Source organism: Geotrypetes seraphini, chromosome 3 (assembly GCF_902459505.1).
Source record: "Geotrypetes seraphini chromosome 3, aGeoSer1.1, whole genome shotgun sequence".
Taxonomy (NCBI): Eukaryota; Metazoa; Chordata; class Amphibia; order Gymnophiona; family Dermophiidae; genus Geotrypetes; species Geotrypetes seraphini.
This window is the reverse complement of record NC_047086.1, coordinates 249,842,067-249,864,602: the sequence shown is the minus strand read 5'-3', so window position 1 is coordinate 249,864,602 and position 22,536 is coordinate 249,842,067. Positions and strand designations below refer to the sequence as shown.

Here is a 22,536-nt window from a genome sequence, read left to right as displayed (position 1 = left end):
CAGCAAAATAAAAAAGTAGCAGATAAAAATCAAAGTGAGAGCTAGGCAAAACAGTTTACGGTAAAAATGCAGGTAATAATTAGCAATGTATTAAAAATATTTTATTTTTATTTGCTTATAATGTCATTTGAAAGCTGTTTGATGTTAAAACAGCTTTAATTTAATTCATTATAGTGTGTGTGTGTGTGTGGGGGGGGGACGACACTACATCAACAGTAAAGTTAGCATAGGGTCTTTAAATCCAGTGGCGTACCTAGTATATATGACAGCCAGTGCTGATCATTTTTTAATAACCCCCTCCTCTATATAAAAAAAGTTATTTTTAGTAATAATCCATGAGTTACACAACAAGGGTGCACCTAGGAAAAGGCAGCATCTTAAACACTGCAGTGAGCACTAGAACACCAACACAAGCATTGTAAAACTAAACAAGCCAGATCCTGCACAGTCAATTGATCCTGTACAGTCATTGCTAACAGAAAGCCATGTCCTTTTCATACACACAGAACAGAGATACACCCTCGCCTAATATGGAATAATCACAAACTAAAAATAGAAATATGTAGACAAAAGTTAAACTGAAACGCCAATAAACCAGACTCTGCATACAATGCAACACCACAGAAACAGTGACACGTACCCTAATACTGTGCAAAATATAAAGACAGTAGATGTAAATTTGAAAAAACTGCTACATAACAATCACCACTTTACAAATTAACAAATATAAATAAAACAGGGAAGAGAGAAATAAGAAAATACCATTTTATTGGACTAATCCATTTTTCAATTAGTAGTAATTAGCTTTCAGAGGCCAAATCTTTCTTCAAGACAGTACAGTATACTGCTGTTATGGTATCCTGTCCTGACCTGAGGAAAGGTGTTTAGTCCCCAAAAAACTACCTTATTTCCATTTTCTATTTATAAACTTTAATCAATACAGTTACAATACTACTTGATTCTACATAAAGCAACAACAAATTTTTTTTCCACCTTTTGTTGTTTCTGCTTTAATCATCTTCTCTTCACTCTCTTCTTTCTATTCAGCGTTTGTCCTCGCTCCCTTCCATGCAACATCTGTCCTCTCTCTTTGCCCCTTCCACCCAGCCTCTGCCCTTTCTCTCTCTCCCTTGCATCCACTGTCCACCCTCTCTGCCCTTTCCATCTAGTGTCCGCCCTCTCTCTGTTCCATATGGCATCTTCCCTCTTTCTATGTCCCAATAAACTGTATATCCTTTGCCCTTTCTCTCCTTTGTACTCTGTGACCTTTGTACTTTGTGCCTTTGTACTCCTGTGCCCTTTCTCTCCATTTCAGCTTCACCCCCTCTCCATTTTTTTTGTCTCCACCACTTCCCCTATGCTCTGGCACCTCTATCCCCGTCTCTCCCCCCATGCCCTGGCATCTCTCTCCTCTCCTTCCATCTCCCCCTTCCACTCCATTATCTGGCATCTCTTCTCCTTCCTTTCTCTCCTTCCTTCCTTTCACCTGGTCTGGCATCTGACTCCTCCCCCTCTGACTCCTCCCTCTCCCCCCATATGCCCTGACATCTCTCCCCCCTCCATGGTCTGGTAGCTCCTTTCCTTTCCCTCCCTCCTATGGTCTTGGCATCTCTTTCCTCTCCTCTCCCTTCCCTGGTCTTCCTTCTCCCCTCTCTCTCCCCAATTGTGTGCAGCAGCAGCACTTCTCTTCCTCTCCTCCCCTCCCCAATTGGATGTTGCAGCAGCATTTCTCTTCCCATCCCTCCCCTCATGCCCTGGAATCTCTCTCCTCTCCTATGTCTCCCTCTGCTTCCTTGCTCTGGCACCTTTCTTTCCTTTCCCTCTGGTCTGGCTTTTGTCTCCTTAGTTTCCCTTCCCTCCCCTCCCCCATGCCCTGGCATCTCACTCCTCTCCCCTACCCCCTCCATTATCTTGCATCTCCACTCCTTCTTTTCTCTCCCTCCTTCCTTCCTTTCCCCTGGTCTGGCATCTGTCTCCTTCCCCCCCCCCCCCCCATAGTCTGGTATCTCCTTTATTTTCCCTCCCTCCTATGGTCTCTTTCCTCTCCTCTCCTTTCCCTGGTCTTCCTCCCCCCCCCCATTGGGTGCAGCAGCAGCATTTCTCTCCCCCCCTAATTGGGTGCAGCAGTAACAGCATTTCTCTCCCCCATCACTCCCCCCCCCCGCCTCGGTCGGCAGATTCGCTACAGGCTAAGGCAGGAGAAAGGTCAGCGACGGAGGTAAGCTTACAACTTGGAGCTCTTCCTTGCTTCGGGCCTTCCTCGCTGCTGGGTCCTGCGTTCATGGAAACAGAAAGTAGGCAGGACCCGGCAGCGAGGAAGACCCGAAGCAAGCAAGAACACCAAGTTGTAAGCTTTCCTCCCTGCCCTATCTCCCGCCTTAGCCTGTAGCGAATCTATTTCTCGGACCTACTTCATTTCTCTTAGGTACCTTCTCCCTCCGTTAGCCAGCAGCAGTTACTGAAGCACGCAGCTGCGAGCTTCCGCCTCTCCTCTTTCCGATTGGTTTCGCTTTGTGCAGGAGCGTCTTGTGCGATAAGCTGCAGATTAGTGCAGAACAAAAGTAAACATGACGTCGGGGTTCTTCCTATTTGTGCACTGGGTCATAATGAGCCTGCAGCCCCTGTCTCCAACTGCGACTGTAAAAATCGACCAGCAGTAGGAAAATTGTTTAAAAAAGTAAAGCTGAAAACCCTTTTTCTGCCTCTTTAAAAAAAAAAAAAAAAAAGTCAGGCGGAGGTGAATTTGCAGCCAAGATGACAGCCGGGCGCTCACCTAATCTAGCCGGGCGGGGCGCCCGCCTGAAAGGCGCTAGGGAGAACACTGTATATAAATATATATATATACAGTGTTCTCCCTAGCGCCTTTCAGCCGGGCGCCCCGCCCGGCTAGATTAGGTGAGCGCCCGGCTGTCATCTTGGCTGCAAATTCACCTCCGCCTGACTTTTTTTTTTTTTTTTTTTAAGAGCCAGAAAAAGGGTTTTCAGCTTTACTTTTTTAAACAATTTTCCTACTGCTGGTCGATTTTTACAGTCGCAGTTGGAGACAGGGGCTGCAGGCTCATTATGACCCAGTGCACAAATAGGAAGAACCCCGACGTCATTTTTACTTTTGTTCTGCACTAATCTGCAGCTTATCGCACAAGACGCTCCTGCACAAAGCAAAACCAATCGGAAAGAGGAGAGGCGGAAGCTCGCAGCTGCGTGCTTCGGGTCTTCCTCGCTTCCTTGCGTGCCATATAGTGAAGCACGTGTTCGTTTTGCAGTTACGTGAGGCACTGCATGCATTGGTCTTTATTCTTACAGTAGAGAAGTCATTAATTATAACTTTTTGTGAATTGGGACATTTAAACTTGCTTTTTTTTAATTCCAATCTAAATTTAGTCGGAGTCGGTGCATTGTTTGGCAACTCCGACTCCAGGTACCCGAAATTTCCTCCGACTCCGACTCTGACTCCACAGCTCTGAGACATATAGTCTCTGAGACATATAGTCTCTGAGACATATAGTCTCAGAGCTGTGGAGTCGGAGGAAATTTCGGGTACCTGGAGTCGGAGTTGTCAAACAATGCACCGACTCCGACTAAATTTAGATTGGAATTAAAAAAAAGCAAGTTTAAATGTCCCAATTCACAAAAAGTTATAATTAATGACTTCTCTACTGTAAGAATAAAGACCAATGCATGCAGTGCCTCACGTAACTGCAAAATGAACACGTGCTTCACTATATGGCACGCAACGCACAATTTGGAGCACCAATACTTATAAATGTATTCTCCCTTGTTGTTGTTTACAACTTATTTCCAACGTTCAACAAGGTTTTCAATACCTCGTTGGTAGAAATCACCTGGTGTAGACTCGAAAAATTCATCCCACCAAGTTCTCCCACCATACGCATAACATCTTTTTACGCGGATGAAGATCTTGTTTCACGCGGAGTCGGAGTCAGAAGTACAAAAAACTGAGGAGTCCAAGTCGGAACATTTATCTACCGACTCCACAGCCCTGATATATATATACATTTTATTAAATGTTTATGTATAAAATTTTTATGTATATGTATAAAATTTTTATGTTTATGTATAAAATTTATATATATATTTTATTAAATGTTTATGTATAAAAAAAGGTGTTGGAATGTGTGATTAATTTTGTGACTCATTGAATGGAAAATTTGAAAACTAATGTGTAACAGTAACATTATTTCTACAGCTCATAGACAGTTTCCAGAAAGAAGATTTAGTTTACTTTTGAGAAGCATTTAAAAAAGATGTGTCCCTGTTACAAATGCAGCTGCTACAGAGGGTGGAAATAATTGACCAGCACTGCATGTTCTGTACATTATCATTAATGGCAGCTGTGATATCACCTATTAGAAGAGAAGTGCTGATGAAATTGACAACTACTACTACTATTTATCATTTCTATAGCGTTGAAAAGCATACGCAGCGCTGTACATTTAACATACAATAGACCAGGGGTCTCAAAGTCCCTCCTTGAGGGCCGCAATCCAGTCGGGTTTTCAGGATTTCCCCAATAAATAAGCATGGGATCTATGTGCATGCACTGCTTTCAATGCATATTCATTGGGGAAATCTGAAAACCTGACTGGATTGTGGCCCTCAAGGAGGGACTTTGAGATCCCTGCAATAGCCAGTCCCTGCTAGAAGAGCTAACAATCTAATTAGACAGACAGGAAATCTCAGGGTTGGGGGAGATTAAGAGGAAATGATACAGTGGGTCTAGGTATCTGACAGCAGTGCGTGGGAGTTAAGAGTGGAAAGCAGTTTCTAAAAAGTGGGCTTTTAGCCTGGATTTGAACACTGCCAGGGATGGAACATGACGTACTAGACAACAGACCATTTCCTTGACTACTCCAGTCCCAAAATTGTTGAAAAACTTCTAAGTTAAGTTTCTCAACTCATACAACTTTTCAGAATTAATTTTTGTGCAACCTGATTATGGCTGTGCTTTGGATATCTTCTCTGAATAGTTAATGTAAGAGGTCTGAGGTCCTGTGTACAGTTTATTCAGCCTGTTATGTTTATATTTCAGAAACATTTGTTTTGTTTTCATTTCCAAATCAGAAATGACAAAAGATTTATCTAAGAATATAACCTAGTATGTTGCCTGCTCTATGGTAGTTCCCTTAGATTATTTGAAGTAGTGAATTCTGCAGTTTTCATGCTAGAACCAAGTCTTCCTTTTTTAAGTAGAAATAAGAGACAACAAATAAGATGTAGATATCTTACTCCAATAAACAGCAATCATGTGTAACTTCTTTATTGACATTGTCTGAGTGGCCTAACATTAGCAACTACAGTTCTTATCAAACTGTATAAATGCAATAGTTAATATTTGTCATCCTGAGGTACTATTTGGACAGGGGCCATGGTGGTTGAGGTCAGTGGTGTAACGAGGGTGAGAGGCATCTGAAGTGGTAGCACCTCTCCCCTCATCTTCGCCCCCCACCCCCACCATGTGCGTGCCTCCCACTTCCCTTCCCCCATACCTCTAGTTGTTCATAGACACAACTAACAGCTTCAAAGTTCTCCTCATGACCATACAGATGCTCGTAGAGTTCCTATGAGCGTCAGGAGCAGCGCAGGCCATTCAGCAGTTTAATAGAAGAGGGGTAAGAATATTATAATGCTCCAGTTTCGCTCCATGGTGTGACCTCATCTTGAGTATTGTGTTCAGTTCTCTTTATATAAAGAAAGATATAGTGGTGCTAGAAAAGGTTCAAAGAAGAGCGACCAAGATGGTAAAGGGGATGGAACTTCTCTCGTATGAAGAGAAACTAAAATGGTTAGGACTCTTCAGCTTGGAAAAGAGACGGCTGAGAGGAGATATGATTGAAGTCTACAAAATCCTGAGTGGAGTAGAACGGGTATAAGTGGATCTATTTTTCACTCCGTCAAAAATTACAAAGACTAGGGGACACTTGATGAAGTTACAGGGAAATACTTTTAAAACCAATAAGAGGAATTTTTTTTTTCACTCGGAGAATAGTTAAGCTCTGGAATGCATTGCCAGAGGATGTGGTAAGAGCGGATAGCGTAGCTGGTTTTAAGAAAGTTTTGGACAAGTTCCTGGAGGAAAAGTCCTTAGTCTGTTATTGCTTGCCCTGTATCGGTAGCATGGAATATTGGTACTCCTTGGGTTTTGGCCTAGTACTAGTGACCTGGATTGGCAACCGTGAGAGGGCTACTGGGTTTGATGGACTATTGGTCTGACCCAGTAAGGCTATTCTTATTTTCTTATATTAAACCTGATTCTGTGTGGGTAGTTTTGAAATTGCTGCAGAGTATGTTGCCAAACCAGTATAAGATAGGTGGGGGGTGAGGGTAATGACTGGAGAAAGAGGCTTAGAAGAGTAATAGGAGGGATTAAGTGGGTTAGAGCAGGGTTAGAGTGTTTGGAAGGATGAACAGAGAGAGGGAGTAAAAGAAGGGGAAGAGGGTCTGAAGGGATAGAAACATAGAAATAGACGGCAGATAAGGGCCAAGGCCCATCTAGTCTGCCCATCCTAATGTCCCTCCCCTACCTTCGCCCTGTGAATAGATCCCTCCCCTACCTTCGCCCTGTGAATAGATCCCATGCGACGATCCCATTTGGCCTTAAAATCAGGCACGCTGCTGGCCTCGATCACATGCAGTGGAAGACTATTCCAGCGATCAACCACCCTTTCTGTGAAAAAGAATTTCCTGGTGTCAGCTCATAGTTTCCCTCCCCTAATTTTCCACGGATGCCCTCTTGTTGTCTTGGGACCCTTGAAAAGGAAGATATCTTCCTCCGTCTCTATGCGTCCCGAGAGATACTTGAACATCTCGATCATGTCCCCCCTCTCTCTGTGCTCCTCGAGTGAGTATAGCTGCAATTTGTTTAGCCGTTCCTCTTATGGGAGATTCTTGAGTCCTGAGACCATCCGGGTGGCCATTCTCTGAACCGACTCCAGTCTCAGCACATCCTTGCGATAATGCGGCCTCCAGAATTGCACACAGTATTCCAGATGGGGCCTCACCATGGATCTATACAATGGCATAATGACTTCCGGCTTTCGGCTGACGAAACCCCTGCGTATGCAACCTATGACTTGTCTTGCTTTGGATGAAGCTTGCTCCATTTGATTGGCAGCCTTCATGTCCTCACTGACGATCACCCCTAGGTCACGTTCTGCTTCAGTTCTTGTTAGGATCTCGCCATTTAGGGTGTAAGTCTTGCATGGATTTTGGCTGCCCAGGTGCATAACTTTGCATTTTTTGGCATTGAAGCTGAGTTGCCAGGACCTAGACCAGCGCTCCAGTAGGAGTAGGTCGTGTATCATGTTGTCGGGCATTGAAACATCATCTATTGTGCATTTGTCCACTACATTACTTAGTTTGGCGTCATCGGCGAATAATGTTATTTTACCCCGAAGCCATTCTGCCAAGTCCCTTATAAAGATGTTGAATAGGATTGGGCCCAAGACCGAGCCCTATGGCACTCCACTGATTACCTCCGTCATTTCAGAGGGTGTGCCGTTCACCACCACCCTTTGAAGCCTACCTCCAAGCCAGTTCCCAACCCATTTCGTCAATGTGTCACCTAATCCTATAGAACTCATCTTGCTCAGCAACCTGTGGTGTGGTACGCTATCAAAGTCCAGGTACACGATGTCCAGGGACTCCCCAATATCTAGCTTCCCCGTCACCCAGTCAAAGAAGCTGATCAAGTTGGATTGGCACAATCTCCCTTTTGTAAATCCATGTTGACGGGGATCCCGTAGATTCTCCTCACCCAGGATCTTATCCAATTGGTGTTTCATTAGTTTGGTTAAGTAGTCTGCTCTAGAGACCTGTTTCCCTGATTGTTTGTAAGAGATGAATGCTTTTTTCTTCTCCTTGATAAGGGCTGAGATCTCTGCAGTGAACCACTTCGGCTTATTGTTCCTTCGCCGTTTACTTACTAATTTAACATAGCGGTTTGTCACTTCCTGTATGGTGGTTTTCAAAGTCGACCACATTTCTTCCACGCTATCGGTTTCTGCTTGTCCTTGTAGCGCCTGGTGAATGAAGTCTCCCATTTCTTTGAAGTTTGTGTCCTTGAATTTAAGGACCTTGGTCATTGTGGTAGATTTAGTGAAACCTTTCCTAAGATTGAACCATACCATGTTGTGGTCACTGGAGGCCAATGTGTCGCCCACCGAGACCTCTGTGACACTTTCTCCATTGGTAAGTAATAGGTCCAGTATTGCCTGATCCCTTGTTGGGTCCAACACCAGTTGCTTGAGACCAGCTCCCTTCATAGAGTTTAATAGCCTCCTGCTGCTGCCGGAAGCAGAGGTAAGTGTATCCCAATCCACATCAGGCATGTTGAAGTCACCTAACACTACTGTGTCCCCACGCAAGGTGATATTTTCTATATCACTGATTATTTCCATATCCAGGTCATCATGTTGTCTTGGGGGATCTGTAAATTACGCCAAGATACAAGCATTTGTCCTTCCCTCTGGCCAAATTAACCCAAAGGGATTCCCCAGTGTACTGGACATCTGAGATTCTTGTGACCATAATATCATCTTTAGTATATAATGCTACACCTCCCCCTATTCTGCCCTCCATGTCCCGGCGAAGCAAGTTGTAACCCGGTAAGACCATGTCCCACCCGTGGGAGTCTGTGAGCCAGGTCTCAGATATTGCCACCACATCCAGGTCGGCATTCCTTATTTCCGTTTCTAATTCCAGGATCTTGTTTCCCAAACTGTGTGCGTTGACGTACATAGCCCTCCATGTTGTATTTTTGTTACGTCTCAGTGGAGATGTTCCTGCTTGAGCTACTTGAACACCTTTAGCATTGTTTGTACTCTCCCTAGACTCATAACTACAATGTGTACTCCCCTTGGACCCAGAATTACAATGTGTGCTCCCTCTAGACTCAAAATTACAATGTGACCCATAATTGTCATATGAACCTACCCCCGATTCGAAAGTTTTCGTACTCGCCCCTGACCCAGAATTACGGTGACTACTTTCCTCAGCCCCAAAAATGTATTGGCAGTTTAGTTCGCCAGGTATGTTGTTTGTGCCTGTACCCTCCCCCGACTTACCTAGTTTAAAGCTCTGTGAAGTAGGCGGGCTAGACGATGTCCAAGGACATTCTTTCCTCTTCCGGTCAGGTGTAGCCTGTCGTGTCCCTGTAGTCCTTGCAAAGCTTCTCCATGGTGCAGGAACCCGAAGTTCATCTCCTTGCACCATCCTCGCAGCCAGTCGTTCGCTTTCTGTATTTGATCCTCTCTGGCTCTGCCCTTGCCCCTCACTGGGAGAATCGAGGAGAAGACTACCTGCTCATCCATCCTCCTCAGCTTCTCCCCCAGGGCTTTTAAGTCTTCAGATATGCTGTCCGGGGTGCTCCTGGCGGTGTCATTGGTTCCAATGTGGATTAGAATCATGGGGAAGTGGTCTCGGGGCTTGATGAGTCTGTCAAGGCAAGCGGTTACATCCCGGATCCTGGCCCCTGGCAAACTGCAGACCTCTCTTGATTGTAGGTCTGATCTGCAAATTGGTCCCTAGGATGTAATGAGAAAGGTGAGAGGACTTAAGCAACAAGAGCAAAGGAAGGGGAAAGAGTATTTAAAGGAAGACAGGAGGTGATACAGGCAGTAGGGTGTGCATTTCTTAACACAAAAACCGTGAGATGCTGTGAGAGGTTGCAGCAGCCATTTTGCGGAGCCAGTCACAAGGCACAGGAGTGAGAATGATTTGCTCCTGCTCCCAATGCTGTAGTGGCCACCAGAAAACAAAGGAAGGCAGAGAGAGAGAGAGAGAGAGGGGGGTGGTTGGGTGCTCTGGGTGATTGGGTCAGGCTCGGGTAGTAGAAATGTTATGCAGTACTGGTAGTATTCAGTGCTGGTTCTGTATACCTAAGCAGGCTGAATTAGGATAGTTTTTGAGCCATCTGCTCCCCAAACACTGCCCCTGACCTGCCCATTTTTTTTTATGGGTAGTCAGAGCCTATATCAGTGGTACTGCCCAGTTTATTGCTGCTAAATATAGGGGGTTAGGCAGCCCTAGGTGGTTTAAGCAGACAGGAGCCTCTCCTGCCTACTTAAATCACTTTGAATACCAGTCCCTAAATAAAACATCTGGAGTCATTCCTAATCACAGGAGCTGCATTTTATTTCTACTTTTTCTGGAGTGTGTGTATGCCTCTTTCCATTTTGTATGCCTGTTTCTATTCACATCTGTTGTAAGCAGCTCAAATATGAGTTGTGAATCAAATGCATGTCTTTCACATAATGTTGACTAGGCTATCAGGCTGCCTCCACAGACATAAATTAGGCCTACAGACATAAAAGCTTGAGTATTAAACTTTTAACATTATTTATTTCCACAGTTTATACCCTACACTAACCACAGTCCTAGGTGGTTCACAAATTCACATACATAATTAAAACATAAAAATCACTTGAAACATTACCGACATCATAGAACACTGATAAAGCATTAGAATCAAGTTGAATAGTCCAAAATTCATGTTACCAGGAATGTCTGATGAAACAAATATACTTTCAACAACGAAATTGTAAATATGATTTCAAATTTCGTAATTCATCCAGAAGGGAATTCCACAACTTAAGACCCTCTACAGAAAACATTTGCTGCCTAGAGCTTTCTGTACATACATTTTAAGAATCATTGCAGGAGTGAGTATAAGAAATTGTAAGAAACTAGGCTTACAGCATTAAGCATTGCTTGGTAATGGTTTGAGTTTTTGGAAACTATTCTAGGAACAGGGGCATTCCAGCAGTCTGCAGTTAATTATTTCCTTATGTTTTTTTCAACAAAAAAAATTAAAAAGAAACAGCTGTACATCTATGTTATGAATTGGGGCTGAGATTGGAATATGTTTTGACTCCTTCTCATATGAGTAATGTGTGTTTAGAGCACAAAGCTGCTCCTTGTTTGTATGCAGTACATTAGTGACAAAGCAGTGGGGGAGGAGGGCAGAGGGAAAGAAAGACAGACAGATGTTTAATTGGGGATATGAAATGTTTATTAAGTATTCTTGTTTATTGCAAATCAAGATCAAGAAATATGAAATTCATAAGTATGAAATTATTTAATATACAAGTTCATATGTTTTAGTTATATAACTTTGTCACAATGAGCTTCAAAAGTGTGTGTGTGGGGGGGTTATACGTGTGCTTTGCTAGTGGAGTGGTTCATAGATAGTAACTATTGTGTTTACTATGATGATGAAACATTCAGGGTTGTTAGAACATTTGATGTTAATACCAGCTCTATTCAAATTTTTTTTTTTTGTATTACATGCCTAAAGGGGTCCCTTTTACTAAAGCTTAGCATGCACTCATTGCTAAGCAGCGCAAAGGTATAAAGGGCCAGCAATTTAGAGTTTAGCATCAAAATGACGCCTAGCAATGCTTAAGTGGAAGCGCCCTCCAATGCCTGCCTGAAAAGTGGGCGTTGCTAGGGGCATAGTTGACTTAGGCATCGCTAGGTATCCAAGTTAGGCGCCAGTAAATTTAGACCAACTAAAACCTGGCCTAATATACCAGCACCTACCTCCAGGATGCCAAAGTACGCCTAGGTGCCGTTAGGCAGGATTCTGTAAAGAACACCTGGTTGTTGATTGACAACCTACAATGCACTGCTAGGCTCCAATTGTAGAATCTGGTCCATAATGTACGTTTTAGCATGAGCGCATGCTTAGCTTTAGTAAAAGAGCTCCTAAATACATTGGCAATTTTTAGTTTTTTTAGGAACATTCAGAAAGTTACTGGGACACATAATGATTGACTTTTGTAAGGAACATAGAGTGCAATCGTTTTTATCCTTTCTAGTACATTCAGTTTTCTTTGTTTCATAAATCAGCTAACGCACTGGGCATGACTAAGAAATTGGTCGTTGTCGTTAAAAATCTAGTTCTATAGCTGTATTACAAGATTCCTCATAATATGAAAAGGTCACTAGCCTTGGCAGGCTTGCTAGTTTTGTTTTCTCAGTTCTCTTTTAGCACATTTGGTGAAATAAATCAGTGCTTCTTAGCCCAGTAGTCGGGGCGCACACAGCCAATCTGGTTTTCAGGATATCCATATTGAATATTCATGAGAGAGATTTTCATGCTGTGGCTCCTTGGCATGCAAACCTGTCTCATGTATATTCGTTGTGGATACCCTGAAAACCCAACTGGCTGGGTGTGTCCCGAGAACTGAATTGAGAAGCACTAAAGTAAAAGGGTCTTTGTTTTCAGTTTTTCCATCTGAGGTATTGATATCATAGGTGGGAATAGTGGCAATTAGGCAGATTATCCAAGAACATCAGCAGGGAAAGACCATTGTGCTAATGATTCTGAGGGGGAAGTGAAAGTGGTGGGAGGGGCAGGGCTCCTCAGGCTTTTCCAGAGAAGCAGAAGCTAACTCAGGTCCCGATGCACAAAAGCTTTCCATAGCAGAAAGAGATGTTATTTATTATTCTATTGTCCATTTATTATGACTTTTTGGAAATCAGTTTGGGGCCAAATTAATTGTTTATTAGAAAATCCAGTGGCATTTTCATATGATACTGTATTATTTGGTATGTCAATGAGGGCAAAAAGTCAGATATCCTCAAATAATAACAAACTATTGTTGATAATGACTGGGGTTGCCATTCAACAAATTACTTATAACTGGAAAAACTGGAGTAGATTGAATTATAATTTTTGGTGGAATTCATTATGTCATATTTATAAAATGGAGAGAGTAATAGCAGCACAGCGAGGGCATTTAAAGAAATTTCAAGATGTCTGGGAGCCATTAGCAAAATATTGTAATGAATAGATGACATTTTTCCCTTTAATTTTTACAAGTTCAATTTTCAGGGAGGGGGGGACATTTTAGTATAACATCTTTTATAAAGTATTTTAACTACTTGCTATAAAAGAGTGGGAAGGGAGGGAGATAAGATTATATGATTGTATTATTGATGAATAATAAGTGATATATTCAATGTTAAAATGTGTTTACTTATTATCATACTTATTGTAAGTTTAAAAATGAATAAAGATATATTTTAAAAAAGAGATGTTAAAACGCTCTTACTGTCACGGAAAGCTCCCCTCCTGACGCACAAAAGGGTTCTCTGTGGCTGCTAATGATCCTAAGCAAATGCATCACAAGGAGTTGAATATTTGGAAGCTTTAGACTATGATGAACCTCCTAAAGAACTTATTCGCCTACCATTATATGGTATTCTCAAGGAGACTCTTCATAAGAACTGGGAGATCCCCCTTACTGTGGCTCCCAGAAAATTAGACACTTTATACAAAATTATTTCTTCTTCTGGTTTTGACAAACCACAACTCCAGCATCAGTCCTTGGTGGTAAACTTTGAAAAAATCTACTCTATCCAAAGTCTTTGCCTCAGTACCACCAGGGCGTGAAGTTTGGCCATCGCCTGTACCCAAAGCTCATTATTATTCTATTGAGCTCTCCTTGCGATGCAAAAAAGGGAACACCCCCTCCTTTTAGGGTCGCTATTTTTTGGCAGCTCTGGAGCTGCCGGTAGCACCTAAAGATAGGACAGCCTTTTTGTTGGCCTAACTTTATGTGCCATCGACTCGTGTTCAAGTCCTAGCAACTTGATGAATTACAAATCTAAAAAGAAATTGGTTTTGTGCAAGGTCAAAGGTTCTCCAGTGTCATCCTTAGCCAGTTACTGAACTGAAAATTGCCACTTACTGGCTACATAGGCGCTCTGCCCCCAGCCAACTCCTAACCTAACCAGTTAGGAGATAGCTGGTTAGTGGTGATTCACTGGCACTAACTAGTTAAGTGCTGCTGAATATTTGTGTGCTGGGTCACTCAGTGGGATTTAACTGGGCAGGAGCCTCTGTTGCCTGGTTAATCCCTTTTGAATATTGGGCAGTATGTTTTTGTTAACCATGGTTGTTAAAAATCTGCGCCATTAATAAAATGAATAGAAGGAAAAAAGAGGTAGGTATAAGGAGATAGTCATGGGTAGCATTTTGGGAGTAAGAGGGATTAAATTCAGTCTGTTTACCTACCTTAGTGTTTCTCAGCTGTGTCCTGGAGTACCCCCTTGCCAGTCAGGTTTCCAGGATATCCACAATGAAAATGCATGAAAGAAATTTGCATATAATGGAAACAGTGTATGCAAATCAAATTTATACATATTCATTGTGGATATCCTGACTGGCAAGGGAATACTCCAGGACCGAGTTGAAAAACGCACGTCTGCAAGAATGAGTGTGGGGAAGGTGAAAGGGGAACAGTGCTGCCATTAACAGAGGACAACAGAATATAAGAACATAAGAATAACCTTATTGGGCCAGACCAATGGTCCATCTAGCCCAGTATCCTGTCATCATGGAGGCTGATCCCAAATAGTAGCAGCATTCCATACCACAGATCCAGGGCAAGCAGTGGCTTCCCTCATGTCTGTCTCAACAGCAGACTATAGACTTTTCTTCAAGGAACTTGTCCAAACCTTTTTTAAAACCAGCTACATTAACCACTCTTACCACATCCTCTGGCATCGCATTCCAGAGCTTAACTATTCTCTGAATGAAAAAAATATTTCCTCCTATTGGTTTTGAAAGTATTACTCTGTAACTTTGAGTGTCACCTAGTCTTTGTAAATCTTGATGAAGTAAAAAACTGATCCACTTGTACCCGTTCTACACCACTCAGGATTTTGTAGACTTCAATCATATTTCCCCTCAGCTGTCTGTTTTCCAAGCTGAAGAGCCCTAACCTCTTTAGTCTTTTCTCATACAAGAGGAGTTCAATCCTCTTTATCATCTTGGTCACTCTTCTTTGAACCTTTTCTAGTGCCGCTATATCTTTTTTGAGATAATGAGACCAGAAGTGAACACAATACTCAAGGTAAGGTTTCCTAGTATCTTGTTTGTTTTCCTGGCCACCACTACACATTAGGCAGAAGGTTTCAGCTTATTGGACACGATGACACTTAGATCTTTTTCTTGAGCACTGCCCTGGGATGTATACCATCTGGTCCAAGTGATTTATTACTCTTTAACTTGTTGATTTGGCTTAGTACGTCTTCCAGGTTCACTGAGATTTCATTCAATTCTTCCACCTCATCACCCTTGAAAACCATTTCCAGTTCAGGAAGATTTCTTCCATCTACTTCCATAAAGACCGAAGCAAAGAATTCTTTCACTCTCTCCACTATGGCCTTATCCTCCCTAAGCACACCTTTTTCTCCTTGATCATCCAACGGTCCCTCGGATTCCCTCACAGGTGATACAACAGGGGTGATATCTAAAGACCTACAGAGGGAGAGAACCAACATAGCTGCCAACATATGAAAGTATATACTTTTCTTCATTAGTAATCATAACTCCCGTCTGCCTCCTTCCCACAGACGTTTTCCATAAGCACTGGGGATTACCTGTGGCATTCTTTTCCTGTCTTGCTCAGGGTTGATTAGAATGAAGGGCAAATGTGTTTGGAAACATCAAAACAAAGTGATAGTATTCCAGAGATATTCTCTAAGGGTGAAGGAAGTACATTTTTTTCAATTGACTATCCTTGTTTAGATAAATTTTGCTTTGAAATATATGTCCTACTCTTAGCAAAGCACATCAAATTTCAGTGTAAAACATTTGTCATATTCAGCCAGTCTAATGAACAGAATTTCAAGGTACAGAATTTTTAGCTGATATTTTCATGTCATCTTTGATTCTTTGTCTTTTTTTTTTTTTTTTTTTTTTGCAATTATATGAGAGATCTAGGGAAGGTTCAGAAAAGATAGCTGCATTTGGTAGATTTTTCTTTTAAGTTCAGTTAAATGTATCTTTTAACTACAAATGTATGATTATTCTCTACTTTTTTTTTTGTAGAGCCAGAGAAGACTAAATGCCAGCGCCATCGTGAGATAGCATTAGGCACTGGGGAACCTCTGTTGCCAAGGGGTCCCCGGCCTGTGGGTCAATATGTTCCTCAGTGTGATGAACATGGAGAGTACACCCCTGTGCAGTGCCACACTAGCAGTGGGCACTGTTGGTGTGTCAACAGAGAAGGCAATGAGATTGATGGTACCAGAACAGGCCCTGGAATCCGACCCCCATGTAAGTTAGCCTTCATATACTGGCCATGTGGGCATAAATAAGCAGTTATTTATATATAACTACATTAAATTAGATTTATTTACTTGTTTAAACATTGCACAAATGTACTAAAACTGTTTATAAACATGCTTTTACTGGTTTAAAAATAAAAAGCTAACAACTGAAATAATACATAATTAATAAAAGCTTTACTAATCAAAAAATATAACTAAAATCAATAAAAATCAAACTCTAATTATAGCATCATAGTTGTTCTGCAGTAAAACAATCGGGGCCAGATTCTCATAACTTTAATGCCGTCGCTAAACTATTTTTCAATGGTTTAGCCTGTATGCATTTTTGCGGCGGATTACCTCTGTCAATAGCGGGCTTTCTAGCAATTTCTGACAATGACATGCAAATGGGCTCTTCAACATTGAAATGAGCCCTCTGGTGGATTCTTAAAAAAAATGCTGAGCCATTTTCTAAAAGCGGCATCAGCTTTTGGTGACAAAAATAAACGACTGGTCCAGGGTTGCCGGTCAGTGTCAGAGTCTGCAAGAAAGCCTGTGTTGTGATGCAGCAGGAGAAATGCCTATTCTCTCCCACTGTATCACAACACCCCTCCCCTGCAGCAGTGGTGAACACCCCCCATCCCCGGAACAGCAGCAACACCCCTCCCTGCAGTGGAAGAGATACCCACACTCTCCCACTGCCAAGAAATCCCGATCACGCACCCCCCTCCCCCAGAGCGGGAGAGATGCCCGCACTATCCCGCTTCCAAGAAATCCTGGCCATGCACTCCCACCCCCCATCCACAGCAGGAGAGATGCCCACTTCCCCCGCTGGCAAATGACCCCCCTGCCATAGAACACCTCCCCCACCTCCGATGCCCCCCTCCTCCTTACCTCCAAGTTGATGCACGGAGGGACGCGGATTCCCTCCTCCCAGAAGTCCTACATTGTTGAAAATGGGCCTTCCCCTTCCCAGTGCATCTTGGGATGTACCAGGGATAGAACATGGACAGTATTCAATATGTTCACAACAACAGAATTAAGACCTCTTGTGAATAGCTTATCTGAAATGAAATGCCCATTCCACCAATACCAAGATATGCAAGTAGAAATGCTGAATTGATTAGTCAAACTAGAGGACATAATATGAGGTTGCAGGGTGGTAGACTTAAGAGTAACGTCAGGAAATACTTTTTTACAGAGAGGGTGGTGGATGCCTGGAATGCCCTCCTTCAGGAAGTGACTGAGTTATAATATGCATGGGATAAACACAAAGGATCCCTAAACAAAAAGAGGATAGTTCTGATACAGAACTTAACCGATCAAAATCTATATCTTCATTTATGATGTGCAGGAGTGGTGCTTAAATAGAATCCCAGCAGCAGGGAAGATGATGCTGTACGGACTTCTATGGTCTGTGTCCTGTATATGGCAAGTCAGATTGGGGGGGGGGGGGAGATGGGGGAGACTGAAGTTAGCTGTTATGGCAACTCCAGCCTTGGGGCAGTGTGGGGCGGTGTAGCTAGTGCCGCACAGACTTCTATGGTCTTTGTCCCATATGAGGCAAGAAGGATCAAGATCAATTTTAAGTATTTTATACCACATTCAAATTATCTGAGTACAGGTCTTACCTATCTTGGAGGGAGGAGGGAAAAGCACAGTTACTTACCGTAACAGGTGTTATCCAGGGACAGCAGGCAGATATTCCCACACATGGGTGACGTCAGCAACGGAGCCCCGCAGCGGACAGCCTCGAAAGCAAACTTGCTTGAAGATCTCGAACTTTCGAGTGCTGCATCGCGCATGCGCGCGTGCCTTCCCGCCCGAACCAGGGGGCGCATCTCCTGTGAGGATCCTCAGTTCAGATACCAAGCCAAGAAGCCAACCAGGGGAGGTGGGTGGGTTGTGGGAATATCTGCCTGCTGTCCCTGGATAACACCTGTTACGGTAAGTAACTGTGCTTTTCCCTCCTCCCTCCAAGATAGGTAAGACCTGTACTCAGATAATTTGAATGTGGTATAAAATACTTAAAATTGATCTTGATCCTTCTTGCCTCATATGGGACAAAGACCATAGAAGTCTGTGCGGCACTAGCTACACCGCCCCACACTGCCCCAAGGCTGGAGTTGCCATAACAGCTAACTTCAGTCTCCCCCATCTCCCCCCCCCCCCAATCTGACTTGCCATATACAGGACACAGACCATAGAAGTCCGTACAGCATCATCTTCCCTGCTGCTGGGATTCTATTTAAGCACCACTCCTGCACATCATAAATGAAGATATATGCTTTATCCCAGGACAAGCAGGCAGCATATTCCCACACATGGGTGACCTCCAAGCTAAGTAAAAGGGGAGGAGGGAAGTTGGCAATTTATGAAAAAAGATTTTGCAAAACAGATTGGCCAAAATGGCCATCCCTCCTGGATAAAGTATCCAGACAGTAATGAGAGGTGAAAGTGTGAACCGAGGACCAAGTGGCAGCTTTGCAAATTTCCTCAATAGGAGTTGATCTGAGGAAAGCAACAGAAGCCGCCATAGCTCTAACTTTGTGGCCCGTCACTCGATCTTGCAGCGGAAGACCAGCCTGAGCATAGCAGAAAGAAATGCAAGCAGCCATCCAGTTGGAGATGGTACGCTTCGAGACAGGATGTCCCAACCTATTTGGATCAAAAGAAAGGAAAATTTGAGGAGATGTCCTGTGAGGTTGAGTACGTTGAAGATAAAACGCCAACGCACGCTTACAATCTAAAGTATGTAGAGACACCTCACCAGGGTGAGAATGCGGTTTAGGAAAAAATACCGGTAGCACAATAGATTGATTGATATGAAAATCAGACACTACTTTAGGTAAGAATTTCGGATGTGTACGAAGAACCACCTTATCATGGTGAAAAACCGTGAAAGGCGGGTCCGAAACTAAAGCTTGCAACTCACTGACTCGACGAGCCGAAGTGAGGGCAATCAAGAAAACAACTTTCCAAGTAAGATATTTAAAATGAGCTGAATCAATAGGCTCAAAAGGAGGTTTCATCAGTTGAGCCAGAACAACATTAAGATCCCAAACCACAGGAGGCGGTTTAACTGGTGGATGGAGATTAAAAAGTCCCTTCATAAAGCGAGCAACCAGGGGATGTGCCGAGAGGGGTTTCCCTTCCAAAGGTTGATGAAAAGCAGCAATAGCACTAAGATGGACTCTAATAGAGGTGGATTGGAGACCAGACTGAGATAAATGAAGCAAATAATCCAGAACTGAAGTCAAAGGGGAAGATTTTGGTTGAAGACTGATTGGAACACCAAGTCGAGAACCTAACCCACTTTTGACCATAACATTGACGAGTGGACGGCTTTCTGGACGCCAGAAAGACATCCTGAACAGACTGAGAGAATTGAGAAGGATCAGTCAAGTGGAAAGGAACCAAGCCATCAAGTGAAGAGACTGCAGGTTGGGATGAAGTAAAGACCCTTGACTCTGAGTGAGCAGAGAAGGAAACACTGGTAGAAGAAGAGGTTCCCTGATGCTGAGTTGAAGAAGAAGAGAGAAATAAGGTTGACGGGGCCACCGGGGTGCTATGAGAATCATCGTGGCATGGTCCGACTTCAATTTGACCAGAGTTTTGAGAATTAGAGGAAATGGAGGGAATGCATAAAGAAACTGACCCCTCCAGTCCAGAAGGAAAGCATCCGCCTCCAGACGAAGGGGCGAGAAAATGCAGGAACAAAACAGAGGTAGTTTGAAGTTGTTGGGTGACGCAAAGAGATCCACCCAAGGAGTTCCCCAACGAGCAAATACTTGACGAAGTGTAGGGGAGTTGATCGTCCATTCGTGAGGCAGAAGCAGACGGACTCAACTTGTCTGCAAGGTAATTCTGTTGACCCTGAATATAGACAGCCCGAAGGAGGATGTTGTGAGAAATCGCCCAATGCCACAACCTCAGAGCTTCCTGACAAAGGGAGTGGGAGCCGGTCCCGCCCTGTTTGTTGACATAATACATCGCTACTTGATTGTCCGTCCAAACAAGGACTACTTGGTCGTGAAGGAGGTGAAGAAAAGCTTTGAGAGCAAGAAATATCGCTCTGAGTTCCAACAGATTGATGTGACATCGACGATCTGTGGCAGTCCACAACCCTTGTGTACGGAGACCATCTATGTGGGCTCCCCATGCGTATTCGGACGAATCTATTGTGAGTACTTTCTGATGAGGGAGATGGCGAAACTGCAAACCTCTGGAAAGATTGGAAGAGAGCATCCACCAGCGGAGAGACTTCTTCAATAAAGGTGTGACCGCAATATGACGAGAAGGCGGATCCACGGCCTGTTGCCACTGAGACGCCAGGGTCCACTGAGGAATGCAAAGGTGGAGTCTTGCAAAGGGAGTCACATGAACTGTTGATGCCATATGCCCGAGAAGGACCATCATTTGGCGAGCCGTGAGAGTCGACATTGAAACTACGCGATGACAAAGGTGTAGAAGAGTGTTTTGACGATTGAGAGGAAGAAAAGCCCTCATGTGAACAGAGTCCAACACGGCGCCAATGAATTGGATTGATTGAGTGGGAACCAACTGCGATTTTGGAAAATTGATATGAAACCCCAGGCTCTGAAGAAAAGAAATAGTCTGAAGGGTCGCTTGAGTAACCCCTAGAAGAGAAGGGGCTTTGATAAGCCAATCGTCGAGGTAAGGAAAAACCTGAAGACCTCAAGCACGGAGGGCTGCAGCTACCACAACTAGACACTTGATAAAGACCCTGGGAGAGGTCGCCAAGCCAAACGGAAGAACCCTGTATTGAAGATGAAGGTTCCCCACCTTGAACCGGAGATATTTGCGAAAATTCGGATGGACAGGAATGTGAGTATGCGCCTCTTTGAGGTCCAGTGAGCACATCCAATCTCCCTGATCCATGAGAGAATACAAAACTAGAAGAGAGAGCATGCAAAACTTCTCTTTGACTAGAAATTTGTTGAGAGCACGGAGATCCAGAATGGGTCGCAAATCCCCCGTCTTTTTGGGAACCAGGAAGCATCTGGAATAAAACCCCACATTGTGTTTGGAAGGAGGAATCTCCTCCACAGCTCGAAGGCGAAGAAGTACCTGAGCCTCCTGAAGAAGAAGGGGGAGTTGCGAGAGACTGGAAAGACACTCTCCTGGAGGATGATCTGGAGGGACCTGAAGCAGGCGTAGAGAGTATCCCTCGCGGATGACCTTGAGGACCCAGAGGTCCGATGTAATGGTTTCCCAGACAGATATCAAAAGGGAAATGCGGCCTCCGATGGGCAGGGAGGAGTTCAGATGCAAGGAGGTTGGAATGCTCACCACTGGACCGTCAAAAAGACGGAGCGGGTTTGGTTGGAGCAGGCGTCTGGGACTTCTGAGGACGCTGTTGTTGAGGCCTTCTAGGTGGAGGCCTAGAGAAAGCTGGCATGGACTTCATAGGGTATCGACGAGCCGGAGGCTTGTAAGCCCTAGATGTAGAAGGTTTTGGTTTAGGGCGAATAAGAGAGGCGAAGGAGCGTTCATGCTCCGAGAGCCGTTTAGTAGCTGCCTCAATTGAGTCATCAAAAAGCTCAGATCCCTGGCACGGTAGGTTTGCTAACCGATCTTGTAAGTTGGGATCCATGTCTACTATTCTGAGCCAGGCCAGACGTCGCATGGCCACTGCGAACACCGATACCTGAGAAGCTCAAATGCATCATAAGATGCCTGCAACATGAAGAGACGCAATTGTGAGAGAGATTGAATAATTTGTTTATACTCAGCAAGGCGTTCTCTGGGCCAGTCTGGGCAAAAGGATGATAACTGCTTCAAAAAATAATTAAAATATGAAGTGAAGACATAGTTATAATTTAGAATTCGGTTAGTCATCATCGAATTTTGATAAAGTCTTCGCCCAAATTTATCCATAGTGCGACCTTCACGCCCTGGTGGAACTGTAGCAGACACTTTAGAAGGATGAGCTTTCTTCAGGGATGATTCCACTACTAAAGATTGGTGAGAAAGTTGTGATTTCTCAAACCCCTTGCAAGGCACAGTACGATATCGAGACTCCAACTTAGACGGGATCGCCGTCACAGAGTAAGGAGTTTCCATATTCCGCAGGAAAGTCTGCTTCAGCACAGGTGTCATGGGCAGACGCAAAGTTTCCTTGGGAGGATGGGAAAGCTCCATATCCGCCAAATACTCAGGTGTGTACTTTGAATCTGAATGCAAGTCGATGTTAAGAGCCTGGCCCATGTCGAAGACAAACTTCGCAAAGGAAGAAGACTTCGACGTAGAGGCTTCCTGAGAAGAGGCAGAGCGAGGCGCCACTGAAAAAGATGGGGAGGCCTCGCGTTAATACTGGGAAACTGGCTCCGAACCGAGACGTAAAGTAACGGAGGATGCTGCACTGCCAGTTAGAGGCGGTGTGGTGGAATGTTTCCGTTTAAGACTCCGAGACGGAGAAGTGCGCGGAGT

The 22,536-nt window shown here is 43.8% G+C and overlaps 1 protein-coding gene across 1 annotated transcript in view; it reads left to right on the top strand.

Moving 5' to 3' along the window:
- Positions 1 to 22,536, top strand: part of NID1 (nidogen 1) — a 165,637-nt gene that overhangs the window by 111,409 nt on the left and 31,692 nt on the right. The window contains exon 13 of the mRNA XM_033938047.1: positions 15,863 to 16,090. Within this exon, the coding sequence (XP_033793938.1) occupies positions 15,863 to 16,090 (228 nt within the window). The remainder of the gene's footprint in view (positions 1 to 15,862; positions 16,091 to 22,536) is intronic.